The 15,000-nt window shown below is 40.4% G+C and overlaps 1 protein-coding gene across 3 annotated transcripts in view; it reads left to right on the top strand.

Annotated features, from left to right (window-relative positions):
• Positions 1 to 10,967, top strand: part of LOC133615685 (ADP-ribosylation factor-binding protein GGA1-like) — a 34,342-nt gene extending 23,375 nt beyond the window's left edge. For 2 of the 3 annotated variants that reach the window (XM_061974454.2, XM_061974453.2), the window contains 4 exons: positions 2,098 to 2,327; positions 2,396 to 2,565; positions 2,656 to 2,766; positions 9,189 to 10,967. In XM_061974454.2, coding sequence (XP_061830438.1) covers positions 2,098 to 2,327; positions 2,396 to 2,565; positions 2,656 to 2,766; positions 9,189 to 9,290 — 613 coding nt within the window. In that variant the 3' untranslated portion in view covers positions 9,291 to 10,967. The remainder of the gene's footprint in view (positions 1 to 2,097; positions 2,328 to 2,395; positions 2,566 to 2,655; positions 2,767 to 9,188) is intronic. The other variant, XR_009816742.2, reaches the window with a different exon arrangement.
• Positions 10,968 to 15,000: the final 4,033 nt, after the last annotated feature.

The following is a 15,000-nucleotide window of genomic DNA, read 5'->3' as shown; positions in this document are numbered from 1 at the left end:
GTCCTGGATTGTATTCATAGAAGTCTTGAGCTGCTCTTTGTCTGGGTCTCCCCCTCCAATGGGCTCACCACCCATAGGAGGGGCCATAGAAGTTGGGTGCTGTGTGAGCTGGGCAGCAGCTGAATTCAGGGCCCTTGGCGGTCTGATCCTCTGCAACAGAAGCTAGCTCTTGGGACATCGAACGTTTTTTTTTAGCTGGTTCTAAAATGTTGGTCAGGAGTTTTCTACGGGTCATTGAGGTGCGGTGCATATGTAAATTACAAACCCCGTTTCCATATGAGTTGGGAAATTGTGTTAGATGTAAATATAAACGGAATGCAATGATTTGCAAATCCTTTTCAACCCATATTCAATTGAATGCACTACAAAGACAACATATTTGATGTTCAAACTCATAAACTTTATTATATTTTTGCAAATAATAATTAACTTAGAATTTCATGGCTGCGACACGTGACAAAGTAGTTGGGAAAGGGCATGTTCACCACTGTGTTACATCACTTTTTCTTTTAACAACACTCAATAAACGATTGGGAACTGAGGAAACTAATTGTTGAAGCTTTGAAAGTGGAATTCTTTCCCATTCTTGTTTTATGTAGAGCTTCAGTCGTTCAACAGTCCGGGGTCTCCGCTGTCGTATTTTACGCTTCATAATGCGCCACACATTTTCGATGGGAGACAGGTCTGGACTGCAGGCGAGCCAGGAAAGTACCCGCACTCTTTTTTTTTTACAAAGCCACGCTGTTGTAACACGTGCTGAATGTGGCTTGGCATTGTCTTGCTGAAATAAGCAGGGGCGTCCATGAAAAAGACGGCGCTTAGATGGCAGCATATGTTGTTCCAAAACCTGTATGTACCTTTCAGCATTAATGGTGCCTTCACAGATGTGTAAGTTACCCATGTCTTGGGCACTAATACACCCCAATACCATCACACATGCTGCCTTTTACACTTTGCGTTGATAACAGTCTGGATGGTTCGCTTCCCCTTTGGTCCGGATGACACCATGTCGAATATTTCCAAAAACAATTTGAAATGTGGACTCGTCAGACCACAGAACACTTTTCCACTTTGCATGAGTCCATCTTAGATGATCTCGGGCCCAGAGAAGCCGGCGACGTTTCTGGGTGTTTTTGATAAACGGCTTTCACTTTGCATAGTAGAGCTTTAACTTGCACTTACAGATGTAGCGACCAACTGTATTTAGTGACTGGTTTTCTGAAGTGTTCCTGAGCCCATGTGGTGATATCCTTTAGAGATTGATGTCGGTTTTTGATACAGTGCCGTCTGAGGGATGGAAGGTCACGGTCATTCAATGTTGGTTTCCGGCCATGCCGCTTACGTGGAGTGATTTCTCCACATTCTCTGAACCTTTTGATGATATTATGGAGCGTAGATGTTGAAATCCCTACATTCCTTGCAATTGCACTTTGAGAAACGTTGTTCTTAAACTGTTTGACTATTTGCTCACGCAGTTGTGGACAAAGATGTGCCCCATCCTTTCTTGTGAAAGACTGAGCATTTTTTGGGAAGCTGTTTTTATACCCAATCATGGCACCCACCTGTTCCCAATTAGCCTGCACACCTGTGGGATGTTCCAAATAAGTGTTTGATGAGCATTCCTCAACTTTATCAGTATTTATTGCCACCTTTCCCAACTTCTTTGTCACGTGTTGCTGGCATCAAATTCTAAAGTTACCGGTAATGATTATTTGCAAAAAAAAAAAAAAATGTTTATCAATTTGAACATCAAATATGTTGTCTTTGTAGCATATTCAACTGAATATGGCTTGAAAATGATTTGCAAATCATTGTATTCTGTTTATATTTACATCTAACACAATTTCCCAACTCATATGGAAACGGGGTTTGTATGAACGTGTGTGTGTGTGTGTTTAGGACTCAGTGTGTGCGTGTCCTTTAATAAATACTTTTTGACATTGTATCTGACAAGACTGCAAGATGCTGCCATGTGGAATGTAAAAGAAATGATGTCATGTGACTCTTCATCTTACTAATATCATCAGGCCTGGAGGACATCATGGGACATGAGCATTGTGGAAACAGGTCACATGCATGCTGCTTATCTGCTTCTAGGGACAAGCAGCAGTCCAAGCCAACTCTGCGAGATTTACAGAGCAAGTTGGGGTCCAACATCACCCCCAACCCCATCCCAGCCTTTGTCTCGGACCATCCCCCGCTACCCCTGCACTCAGAGCCCAGCCTTGGTCCTACCTTGTTGGACGTGTCCCCAGCTCACACGGAGACTTGGTCCGCTGAGGACTCCCTGGCGGATGTTTTTGTACCTCTAGAATCCATTAAGCCCAGTAAGTGGACACAAGTGTTTAGAATCAAAGATCATCTACGTGCGTCCCAGCATGATGTCCCCTTCCAGGTAGTCTGTTACCTGTCACCGTCTTTGACGGACACAGTCTTCGTCTTCTTCTCCACGTTGCACGCGACCCACCTCCATCACGCTCCGACGTGCTGGTGGTCATCATCTCCATGCTGTCCTCTGCTCCTCTGCCCGTCACAAACATCAACTTCCAGATTTTGCCGCAAAAGGTCTGCAAGGGTGTCCTTTTTTGTTTTTGGTCGGCGAGATAAGATGTCCTCCATTTGTGAGAAGTGCTTTTGTTTGTTTGTTTCCTGCAGTCAATGGTGGTGAAGTTGCAGGCACCTTCAGGAACGCAACTCCCTGCCTTCAACCCCATCCTTCCTCCTGCGGCCGTCACACAGATCATGCTCCTGGCAAACCCAAATAAGGTATTTTATGTGTAACGGTTACTTCCAGCTGCAATAACACTCCTCTATTGAATTACTATTGTGTGCGCGCTACCAAGTAAACTAACATGCTAAATGGTGGACTAAAGTTGTGGCTGTTGGCAGAGTTGTTGTCACGTGGCAAAGAGCTACAAAAGCAGGGGCGGCACAGGGGCCGTTTGCGGGTCAGGGCCATTAAAAATAAGATTAGGCCGAGGAAAAAAAAGCAAAAATGGTGAAAAATAGCGCAGTGCCAAAATGTGACGAGAAAAAGCTGAAATGTTGACACTAATAACTTAAACAAACTTTTTCCTTAATTATGTATCACCTTTTTTAGTCTTTTTACCAAATAACTTATATTATTGTGTATAAATTACTTACAGAATAAAACGTATATTATTGTGTATAAATTACTTACTAAATAAAACGTATTATTGTGTGTAAATTACTTACTAAATAAAACTTATATTGTGTATAAATTACTTACTAAATAAAACTTATATTATTGTGTATAAATTACTTACTAAATAAAACGTCTATTGTGTATAAATTACTTACTAAAATAACTTATATTATTGTGTATAAATTACTTACTAAATAAAACGTATATCATTGTGTATAAATTACTTACTAAAATAACTTACTAACTTATATTGTGTATAAATTACTTACTAAATAAAACTTATATAATTGTGTATAAATGACTAACTAAATAAAACTTACATTATTGTGTATAAATTACTTACTAAATAAAACTTATATTATTGTGTATAAATTACTTATTAAATAAAACTTATATTATTGTGTATAAATTAATTTCTAAATAAAACGTCTATTGTGTATACCGGTAAATTACTTACTAAAATAAAACTTATATTGTGTATAAATTACTTACTAAATAAAACGTATAATATTGTGTATAAATTACTTACTAAATAAAACGTATATTATTGTGTATAAATTACTTGCTAAATAAAACGTATATTATTGTGTATAAATTAGTTACTAAATAAAACGTATATTATTGTGTATAAATTACTTACTAAATAAAACGTATTATTGTGTGTAAATTACTTACTAAATAAAACTTATATCCATCCATCCATCCATCCATCTTCTTCCGCTTATCCGAGGTCGGGTCGCGGGGGCAGCAGCCTAAGCAGGGAAGCCCAGACTTCCCTCTCCCCAGCCACTTCGTCCAGCTCCTCCCGGTGGATCCCGAGGCGTTCCCAGGCCAGCCGGGAGACATAGTCTTCCCAACGTGTCCTGGGTCTTCCCCGTGGCCTCCTACCGGTCGGACGTGCCCGAAACACCTCCCGAGGGAGGCGTTCGGGTGGCATCCTGACCAGATGCCCGAACCACCTCATCTGGCTCCTCTCGATATGGAGGAGCAGCGGCTTTACTTTGAGCTCCCCCCGGATGGCAGAGCTTCTCACCCTATCTCTAAGGGAGAGCCCCGCCACCCGGCGGAGGAAACTCATTTCGGCCGCTTGTACCCGTGATCTTGTCCTTTCGGTCATGACCCAAAGCTCATGACCATAGGTGAGGATGGGAACGTAGATCGACCGGTAAATCGAGAGCTTTGCCTTCTGGCTCAGCTCCTTCTTCACCACAACGGATCGATACAGCGTCCGCATTACTGAAGATGCCGCACCGATCCGCCTGTCGATCTCACGATCCACTCTTCCCTCACTCGTGAACAAGACTCCGAGGTACTTGAACTCCTCCACTTGGGGCAAGATCTCCTCCCCAACCCGGAGATGGCACTCCACCCTTTTCCGGGCGAGAACCATGGACTCGGATTTGGAGGTGCTGATTCTCATCCCAGTCGCTTCACACTCGGCTGCGAACCGATCCAGTGAGAGCTGAAGATCTTGGCCAGATGAAGCCATCAGGACCACATCATCTGCAAAAAGCAGAGACCTAATCCTGCAGCCACCAAACCAGATACCCTCAACGCCCTGACTGCGCCTAGAAATTCTGTCCATAAAGGTTATGAACAGAATCGGTGACAAAGGGCAGCCCTGGCGGAGTCCAACCCTCACTGGAAACGTGTCCGACTTACTGCCGGCAATGCGGACCAAGCTCTGACACCGATTATACAGGGAGCGAACCGCCACAATAAGACAGTCCGTTACCCCATACTCTCTGAGCACTCCCCACAGGACTTCCCGGGGTACACGGTCGAATGCCTTCTCCAAGTCCACAAAGCACATGTAGACTGGTTGGGCAAACTCCCATGCACCCTCAAGGACCCTGCCGAGAGTATAGAGCTGGTCCACAGTTCCACGACCAGGACGAAAACCACACTGTTCCTCCTGAATCCGAGGTTCGACTATCCGGCGTAGCCTCCTCTCCAGTACACCTGAATAGACCTTACCGGGAAGGCTGAGGAGTGTGATCCCACGATAGTTGGAACACACCCTCCGGTTCCCCTTCTTAAAGAGAGGAACCACCACCCCGGTCTGCCAATCCAGAGGTACTGCCCCCGATGTCCACGCGATGTTGCAGAGTCTTGTCAACCAAGACAGCCCCACAACATCCAGAGCCTTAAGGAACTCCGGGCGGATCTCATCCACCCCCGGGGCCTTGCCACCGAGGAGCTTTTTAACTACCTCGGCAACCTCAGCCCCAGAAATAGGAGAGCCCACCACAGATTCCCCAGGCCCTGCTTCCTCATAGGAAGACGTGCTGGTAGGATTGAGGAGGTCTTCGAAGTATTCTCTCCACCGATCCACAACATCCGCAGTCGAGGTCAACAGAGCACCATCCCCACCATACACGGTGTTGACACTGCACTGCTTCCCCTTCCTGAGGCGGCGGATGGTGGTCCAGAATTGCTTCGAAGCCGTCCGGAAGTCTTTTTCCATGGCCTCACCGAACTCCTCCCATGTCCGAGTTTTTGCCTCCGCGACCGCTGAAGCCGCACACCGCTTGGCCTGTCGGTACCTGTCTGCTGCGTCAGGAGTCCCATGAGCCAAAAGAACCCGATAGGACTCCTTCTTCAGCTTGACGGCATCCCTCACCGCCGGTGTCCACCAACGGGTTCTAGGATTACCGCCACGACAGGCACCAACTACCCTGCGGCCACAGCTCCAATCGGCCGCCCCGACAACAGAGGTACGGAACATCGTCCACTCGGACTCAATGTCCAGCGCCTCCCTCGTGACATGTTCAAAGTTCTTCCGGAGGTGGGAATTGAAACTCTCTCTGACAGGAGACTCTGCCAGGCGTTCCCAGCAAACCCTCACAATGCGTTTGGGCCTGCCAGGTCTGTCCGGCATCCTCCCCCACCATCGCAGCCAACTCACCACCAGGTGGTGATCGGTAGAAAGCTCCGCCCCTCTCTTCACCCGAGTGTCCAAAACATGAGGCCGCAAATCCGATGACACAACTACAAAGTCGATCATGGAACTGCGGCCTAGGGTGTCCTGGTGCCAAGTGCACATATGGACACCCTTATGTTTGAACATGGTGTTTGTTATTGACAATCCGTGACGAGCACAAAAGTCCAATAACAAAACACCACTCGGGTTCAGATCCGGGCGGCCATTCTTCCCAATCACGCCTCTCCAGGTTTCACTGTCGTTGCCAACATGAGCGTTGAAGTCCCCCAGTAGAACGAGGGAATCACCCGGGGGAGCACTCTCCATTACTCCCTCGAGTGAATCCAAAAAGGGTGGGTAATCTGAACTGCCGTTGGGCGCGTAAGCGCAAACAACAGTCAGGACCCGTCCCCCCACCCGAAGGCGGAGGGAGGCTACCCTCTCGTCCACCGGGTTGAACTCCAACGTGCAGGCTTTGAGCCGAGGGGAAACAAGAATTGCCACCCCAGCCCGTCGCCTCTCATTGCTGGCAACGCCAGAGTGGAAGAGAGTCCAGCCCCTGTCAAGAGAACTGGTTCCAGAGCCCTTGCTGTGCGTCGAAGTGAGTCCGACTATATCTAGCCGGAACTTCTCCACCTCACGCACTAGCTCAGGCTCCTTTCCCCCCAGCGAGGTGACGTTCCACGTCCCAAGAGCTAGCTTCTGTAGCCGAGGATCGGACCGCCAAGTGCCCTGCCTTCGGCTTCCGCCCAGCTCACATCGCACCCGACCTCTATGGCCCCTGCTATGGGTGGTGAGCCCATTGGAGGGGGGACCCACGTTGCCTCTTCGGGCTGTGCCCGGCCGGGCCCCATGGGGACAGGCCCGGCCACCAGGCGCTCGCCATCGTGCCACACCTCCGGGCCTGGCTCCAGAGGAGGGCCCCGGTGACCCGCGTCCGGGCGAGGGAAATCTGGGTTCCTTGTTCGTGTTCTTCATAGAGGTCTTCGAGCTGCTCTTTGTCTGATCCCTCACCTAGGACCAGTTTGCCTTGGGAGACCCTACCAGGGGGCATAGAAGCCCCCGGACAACATAGCTCCTAGGATCATTGGGACACGCAAACTCCTCTACCACGTTAAGGTGGCAGCTCAGAGAGGAGTAAATAAAACTTATATTGTGTATAAATTACTTACTAAATAAAACTTATATTATTGTGTATAAATTACTTACTAAATAAAACGTCTATTGTGTATAAATTACTTACTAAAATAACTTATATTATTGTGTATGAATTACTTACTAAATAAAACGTATATCATTGTGTATAAATTACTTACTAAAATAACTTACTAACTTATATTGTGTATAAATTACTTACTAAATAAAACTTATATAATTGTGTATAAATGACTAACTAAATAAAACTTACATTATTGTGTATAAATTACTTACTAAATAAAACTTATATTATTGTGTATAAATTACTTACTAAATAAAACTTATATTATTGTGTATAAATTAATTTCTAAATAAAACGTCTATTGTGTATACCGGTAAATTACTTACTAAAATAAAACTTATATTATTGTGTATAAATTACTTACTAAATAAAACGTATAATATTGTGTATAAATTACTTACTAAATAAAACGTATATTATTGTGTATAAATTACTTGCTAAATAAAACTTATATTATTGTGTATAAATTAGTTACTAAATAAAACGTATAATATTGTGTATAAATTACTTACTAAATAAAACTTATATTATTGTGTATAAATTACTTACTAAATAAAACGTATATTATTGTGTATAAATTACTTACTAAATAAAACTTACATTATTGTGTATAAATTACTTACTAAATAAAACTTGTTATTGTGTATAAATTACTTACTAAATAAAACTTATGTGTATAAATTACTTACTAAATAAAACTTATTATTGTGTATAAATTACTTGCTAAATAAAACTTATATTGTGTATAAATTAGTTACTAAATAAAACGTATAATATTGTGTATAAATTACTTACTAAATAAAACTTATATTGTGTATAAATTACTTACTAAAAAAAACTTATATTGTGTATAAATTACTTACTAAATAAAACTTACATTATTGTGTATAAATTACTTACTAAATAAAACTTGTTGTGTATAAATTACTTACTAAATAAAACTTATGTGTATAAATTACTTACTAAATAAAACTTATTATTGTGTATAAATTACTTGCTAAATAAAACTTATATTATTGTGTATAAATTAGTTACTAAATAAAACGTATAATATTGTGTATAAATTACTTACTAAATAAAACTTATATTGTGTATAAATTACTTACTAAAAAAAACTTATATTGTGTATAAATTACTTACTAAATAAGACTTGTTATTGTGTATAAATTACTTACTAAATAAGACTTGTTATTGTGTATAAATTACTTACTAAATAAAACTTATAATGTATATAAATTACTTACTAAATAAAACTTATAATGTGTATAAATTACTAACTAAATAAAACTTATATTGTGAAATAAATTTCATTGGGGACTTTTTTGCTGCTGATTGTGATGACGTGTATTAAGTGTAAAAACAAAGTGTTGACAGTGTAGGAATATCCACACAATATTTAATTGTATTTGACTATATACAATTGTGTGATCAAAAGTAAAAAGTACTATCTACTCTTCTTCTAAATCATTTGCTTAGTCCAGGGTGTCCACAACATTACCAAAAAATATTGAGGAAATAAAAATATGGACCTACTCACATGAGTATTGATGATAGACTGATACCACCCTTGATATTGACACACTTGTTATATTATCCTCTCCCTTGACTCTTATTTTGTTCATTTCCTGTTAATACCTGATACTTTCTGCTGTATTGTGACACTTGTTAAAGTTTACTTAACACTTATTTATTCTCTTGTTTCAATATAGCTTAGCAATTAGCATGCCCCTCGCTGTGTAACATGTTTATCCTGGTCCTCCAGTGATAAGGCTACTTGTATGAATGAAGCTTGTTGCCCCAACGGAGATGTTGATGATCAATTGAGGGGAGTTTCATCAAATAAAGAAGTGTACATTTCCACACATGTGTTGTGTCTTCAGGAGAAAGTGGAGCTGCAGTACAGATTAAAGTTCTCCATCGGTGAGCAGGAGCACTGCGAGGAAGGAAGTCTGCCACCTCCAGACACTTGGGGCACTCTATAGCGCCTCAGCCTGCTGAGAGACTCTTGTCCACACAACTCTGCGTTAATAACCTCTTCCTATTCGCTGCTCGCATCCTCCCGCTCCTGCTCATGCTCAGTGTGTGTGAACTTTGCTTTTACCCACCGTGCTTTGCTCAATCTCTGCTTCAGTCCTCCGCCTGTTCTTTTTGATTTTCTGGTTCCTTCAAAGGCCTCCTCAAATGAAGAGCATGTAGTGCAGGTGTGCACCCTCCAAGGTACGTGTCTTCATGCATGCTCCCACTGTCCAAGTAACCCAGCAACACACACTTACTTCATAGTTAAGTCCACCCTCGACTGCTGAATCCTCTTTTCTTTTGTCTTATCTCAAAAGGGATTTTCCTCTTTTGTGTAACGGGGGGAAAAAAAGTACTGGTATTTTCCGGACTAGAGAGCGTGCCACCCACTCAATTTAAGAAAGAAGAAGTATTTGTCCTTATATTAGCCGCACCAGACTATAAGCCGCAGATATGTACGTTCCCAGCAGGCACAAGACGTACATGTCCTTTAAAAGTGACTTTGAAACAACGTAGCAAAATAGTTGTATTTGTAAATTGCGACAACGTTGGTGTCTAACATTGGATCCACGTTGTTGGTTGTGAAAATGACTAAAATTCAATGGTCACATCAATGTCAGAACCCAACATTGATTAAACGTCGTCAAAAAGCATGTTTTTTCAACGTTACGTTTGCGATGCTCAACGTCAGGACCTCATTCATCAAGTTCTCAACGTTGTTTCAATGTCTTGTGTCTGCTGGGTTGTGAAATTAGTTATTTACACAAAAATATTTTGTGAATGTTTGTTTACATACCTCAATTGTTTCCGTGACAGGGCAGTAAAACGGCTGATCAAACAAAACAGAAGTCATGGACCCACTAGCTGTGCAAGCTAGCTCTCCAATCAGCTAAACAGACTCAATAACTCCACGCTGACGTTTTGGTGAATTTACTGAGGAATTTGTGAAAGTGAAACAATACAAAAAGAATGTCATTGTACGTTAATAATACTAACACAGACACTCATAAACATGTTGGCATGACACTAGCTTGATTACATTACGATAGCACGTAAAAAATAATCATGAAAACACTCCTGCAGACATCAGGCATGGGACACTTTAGTAATTGTTTGTTATATTGTAAAACTTACAAACTGAATCCATACCAGTAGAAACGCTATGGACCGCTAAAAGATTAAATGGCACTTCTAGTTCCGGTTTAAAGGACTAAATCAGTAGGTGTGTTTTTTTGTTTGTTTTAATGTTTTGCATTACGACCGTCAGCGAAGGAAAATTAGCCGCACGCACCGTTTTGTAAGCCGCAGCTTTCAAAGCGCAGGAAAAAAGGAAGCGACTTATAGTCCGGAATTTACGGTACTATGACATCGTTGTGTACTGTCTGCCATTTGTGCCTCTTTCTCACGTCGTTTTAGCTGATTGTCAAATGTCATTAAGCTCATGTTTGCATCCACAGTCCATGCACACTTTGCAGTTAGGCCTGAAATGTCCAATGACTTTTAGTTCCTAAAACATTTCATCCTCCTGCTCTCTTTTACCAAACAGCTTTGTAAATATTCATGTACATTTGACTTGTGCAGCAGCAACATGCAGAAGTGATAATAAATGATGTTTTTTCTGGGGGTTTGGAGGCTGAATTGGACGGCAGCGTGTTGTCAAGTTGTGTTGCTCATGCAGTCCACACTGACATGCGGCGGACATTTTCATCGTTTTGCTTTCAAAACCAATACAAAATACACTTTCTTTTTTCTTTTTTTTTTTACCTTAAGGGCTCCCCTCAAGTTTGGTCTCGCAGACTTGGAAGGATCTCAGTCATAAAAAAATGTTCCAAAAATAAGTCATATTAATTATATTAATCTAAACCAATGTAATTTTGTTTTTAATGTTTTAAGCTCTTTTTGTTAAATTCCTGTTTTTACCAGCAAAAACAAAATATGCAATATTTTCCCAAAAAAATATTTCAAAGTGGAATATTTGATGTGAAGTAATTGGAGCCTTAAATAGGTCAAAAATTCATAACATTGATTTTATGAATGAGGTTTTTTTTGTTTGTTTTTATAATCCCACTAAAATTTGGGGGGACCCAAAAGGTCTTAAAAATGTCACTTTTTTCCCTGCTTTCAACACTTAAGTACCTTAAACAACTTCAGGTTTATCAGTTAATTATAGATTTGTATGAATGATTTGTTTATTAAATGCCCTTTGTAATTAGAAGTTGTTTTTTTATATGGCAAATACGAAATTTGCAATATATTCCTGAAAAACATTTTCAAAGTGGAATGTTTGATGTGAAGTAATTAGAACCTCGACGGGGTCAATAATTCACAGAGGTGTGTACTCGAGTCACATGACTTGGACTCGAGTCAGACTCGAGTCATGAATTTGATGACTTTAGACTCGACTTGACAAAATGTAAAAAGACTTGCAACTCGACTTAGACTTTAACATCAATGACTTGTGACTTCACTTGGACTTGAGCCTTTTGAATTGACATGACTTGACATGACTTGCTACTTTCCCCAAAACCCAAAGATGAAAAAGTTATTCGGGAGCGCTCCGTATTTTTCATTGTGTACTTGTCTATCAGCGTTGCGTGTGTCAGCTGGTGTGCTCTCAGTACAACAGCCAATCAAATTACATCTACTTTGTTTTCATCACACAGCATTCATCCAATCAAATTGCAGGACAACCAACAAAGAAGACATGTCCAAACCACACGCCAGTGAACAAAAAATGATACCTAAAATAATTTTGTTTGGGTATAAAAATTACGAGGTGGTCAACACAAAACGGTTTGCAGTATGCAACACATGCGGTTCCAAAATTACTGATGGAGAGGCAACAACTTCCAACTTCGTCCGGCATTTAAAGTTGCACAAAGAAGGGTAAGTTTTGAATGTAAGATAACGTTTATTGGCTAAGTAACGTGACTTTTATTTGCTGTGTAGTTAAATCAGTGAGGCTGTAAACTCACTGCTAACGTTATAACGTTATTGCAAACACGGGAATCTGTTGCAGTTCACTACCTTATTCATACTTTTTGTTCAGTGATTTTTTTTAAGCAGGGTTACGTTAGTCAATATATCACACGTAACGTTAGACGGCGGTCAGCAGCACCGCGTATTTTAGCCACCTAAAAAAAGACAAAAATAGTCAAATAAAGGTCAGTTAAAATGTATACTATATTATGAATATGTGTACCGTTTTAGCTAGCTTTCTGACATACTGTTGGTTGTTTACCTCAGTGGTCCCCAACCACCGGGCCGCGGCCCGGTACTGGTCCGTGGATCGATTGGTATCGGGCCGCACAAGAAATAATTTTTTCTTTTTTTAATTAAATCAACATAAAAAACACAAGATACACTTACAAGTAGTGCACCAACCCAAAACAACTCTCTCCCCCCTTTTGTTCTGGGCATTGAACATGAAGACTCTTCCTTCACTGTTCCGAGTGGCCATGAGAGTCTTGGCAGTGCCTGCCTCCAGTGCTCCAGTGGAGCGAGTTTTCAGCCATGGTGGCATCATGCTACGCCCCCATCGTGCACAAATGACTGACAGACTCTTGGCTAATTTGGTCTTTTGCAAATGCAATGCAGCATAGGGCCCTGACATATAAAAAGTACAACTTTTTTGTTATGTTCACGTATATGTCATGTTTTTTCAATGTTAACACTTTTGTACAAATAAGTACATTTGCACTTTATTTTTCAATGTGTTTGTTCTGTAAAGGAATGAGTTAATGTTTAAAATGACTGGTTAATAGTGCTATTATAAAGTGCAATGTCAGCACAATTTTCTTTCCTGCAATTTAAAATGCACTTGTTTTAATAAATAAATACAGCGTTTGAAAAGCATACACAATCTGTGTTAATATATTAGTCTGTGGTTAAAAGGACTTGAAAGGACTCGAAACTCAAAATGCAGGACTTAGGACTTGACTTGAGACTTTCCAGTCTTGACTTTGGACTTGACTCGGGGCTTGCCTGTCTTGACTCGGGACTTGACTCGGACTTGAGGGCAAAGACTTGAGACTTACTTGTGACTTGCAAAACAATGACTTGGTCCCACCTCTGGTAATTCATAACATTGATTTTGACTCATTATTTTTGGAGCAATGACATTTAAGCAGCTTAATGTTACATTTCACCTTCTGCTCTTTCATTACATGTTTACTGTGTTTTTTTTTTAATATTTGTAATATGTGGGCCGCACTTTGGACACACCCGCTCGACAGTAATAGTAAAGTATGACATCATCTTATTGCGTCATAACTAGTCACGTTGTTTTGGTTGGCGTTGCTTTTCCACTAACATCCTGTAGGTGTCAGTAGCGCGTTTGAAACTTGACTGAAACACAATCAAATCAAAAGTACTTTTTTATTAGACTATAGCAGAACTTCGATGCAATCACACAATGATACATAAACAAGAGTAAAGACAAAACGACATGTATTTGCCCGATTCATTTGCGCATGCGCTAGATCAGTAACTTCCGTTCCATACTTGAAGGCATTTCACTTTTTCGACAACTACACAAAAAATGTAGGTACCTTTTATCCATCCACAATTCATTATTAACATTTAAATTGGCCTTTTTCAAATCTTAGCGTCGACCTGGATAACATTACAGTTGTTAAAAAAAACTTGCACTTTTGAAACGTAACTTACGTCCTTCAATATGGACAACGGCAATGCATTGTGGGAAATATAAGATTTTTTTTTTAATATAAACTGCAACATTTACAAACAATCGAGAAACAATGATAAAAATAAGTACAAATCAGCGCCAGGGGTTGTAAACTCAAAGTAACTAAAATAGAAATATTTTATATATATATATATATATATATATATAAATAAAACAAAGTGTAAAGTCATAGGCTCACACAAGTTCAGTAAATAATTTAAATTTGGAACACAGCATCATAGTTTTCACAGATAGGTTGGATATTGAGAAACTTACATTTATGAATATAAAACTTAGCCAATAGTATAATGAGGTTGCAAAGGTAAAATTCCTTTTCTATTTTTCTTTCATACAGTGTAAATCTAAATAGTACATCTTTAAAACAAAGCACACAAATTTGTCATGAATATTGTCCAGGATGAAGCGACAGATGCCTGCCATAGTGATGGAGTGCTTCCACAAGTCCAAAACAGCTGCTAACCAGTCTCTGCATGCATGTTACATTAGGTGCAACATGCATGTTACATTAGGTGCAACATGCATGTTACATTAGGTGCAACATGCATGTTACATTAGGTGCAACATGCATGTTACATTAGGTGCAACATGCATGTTACATTAGGTGCAACATGCATGTTACATTAGGTGCAACATGCATGTTACATTAGGTGCAACATGCATGTTACATTAGGTGCAACATGCATGTTACATTAGGTGCAACATGCATGTTACAGTAGGTGCAACATGCATGTTGCATTAGGTGCAACATGCATGTTACATTAAGTGCAGGTAACATCAATGTCCTTCTTGTATCTAACCATCACAGTCTTCACAGGGTAATAAGCAGGAATTATTTTAAAGGATATCTCTTTGACTTTGTTGGTAAATAAATAGTTGTTAGGAAGAGAGCAGCAAATGTCATTCACATTATTCCGGATTTTTTTATTTTTTTGGAGTCATAAAAAAAAAATACAATCATGTGTGCTTAC

This window comes from Nerophis lumbriciformis, linkage group LG22, assembly GCF_033978685.3.
Source record: "Nerophis lumbriciformis linkage group LG22, RoL_Nlum_v2.1, whole genome shotgun sequence".
NCBI classification, from domain to species: Eukaryota; Metazoa; Chordata; class Actinopteri; order Syngnathiformes; family Syngnathidae; genus Nerophis; species Nerophis lumbriciformis.
Note: the sequence above shows the minus strand (reverse complement) of the source record. Positions and strands in the feature narration are given on the sequence as shown.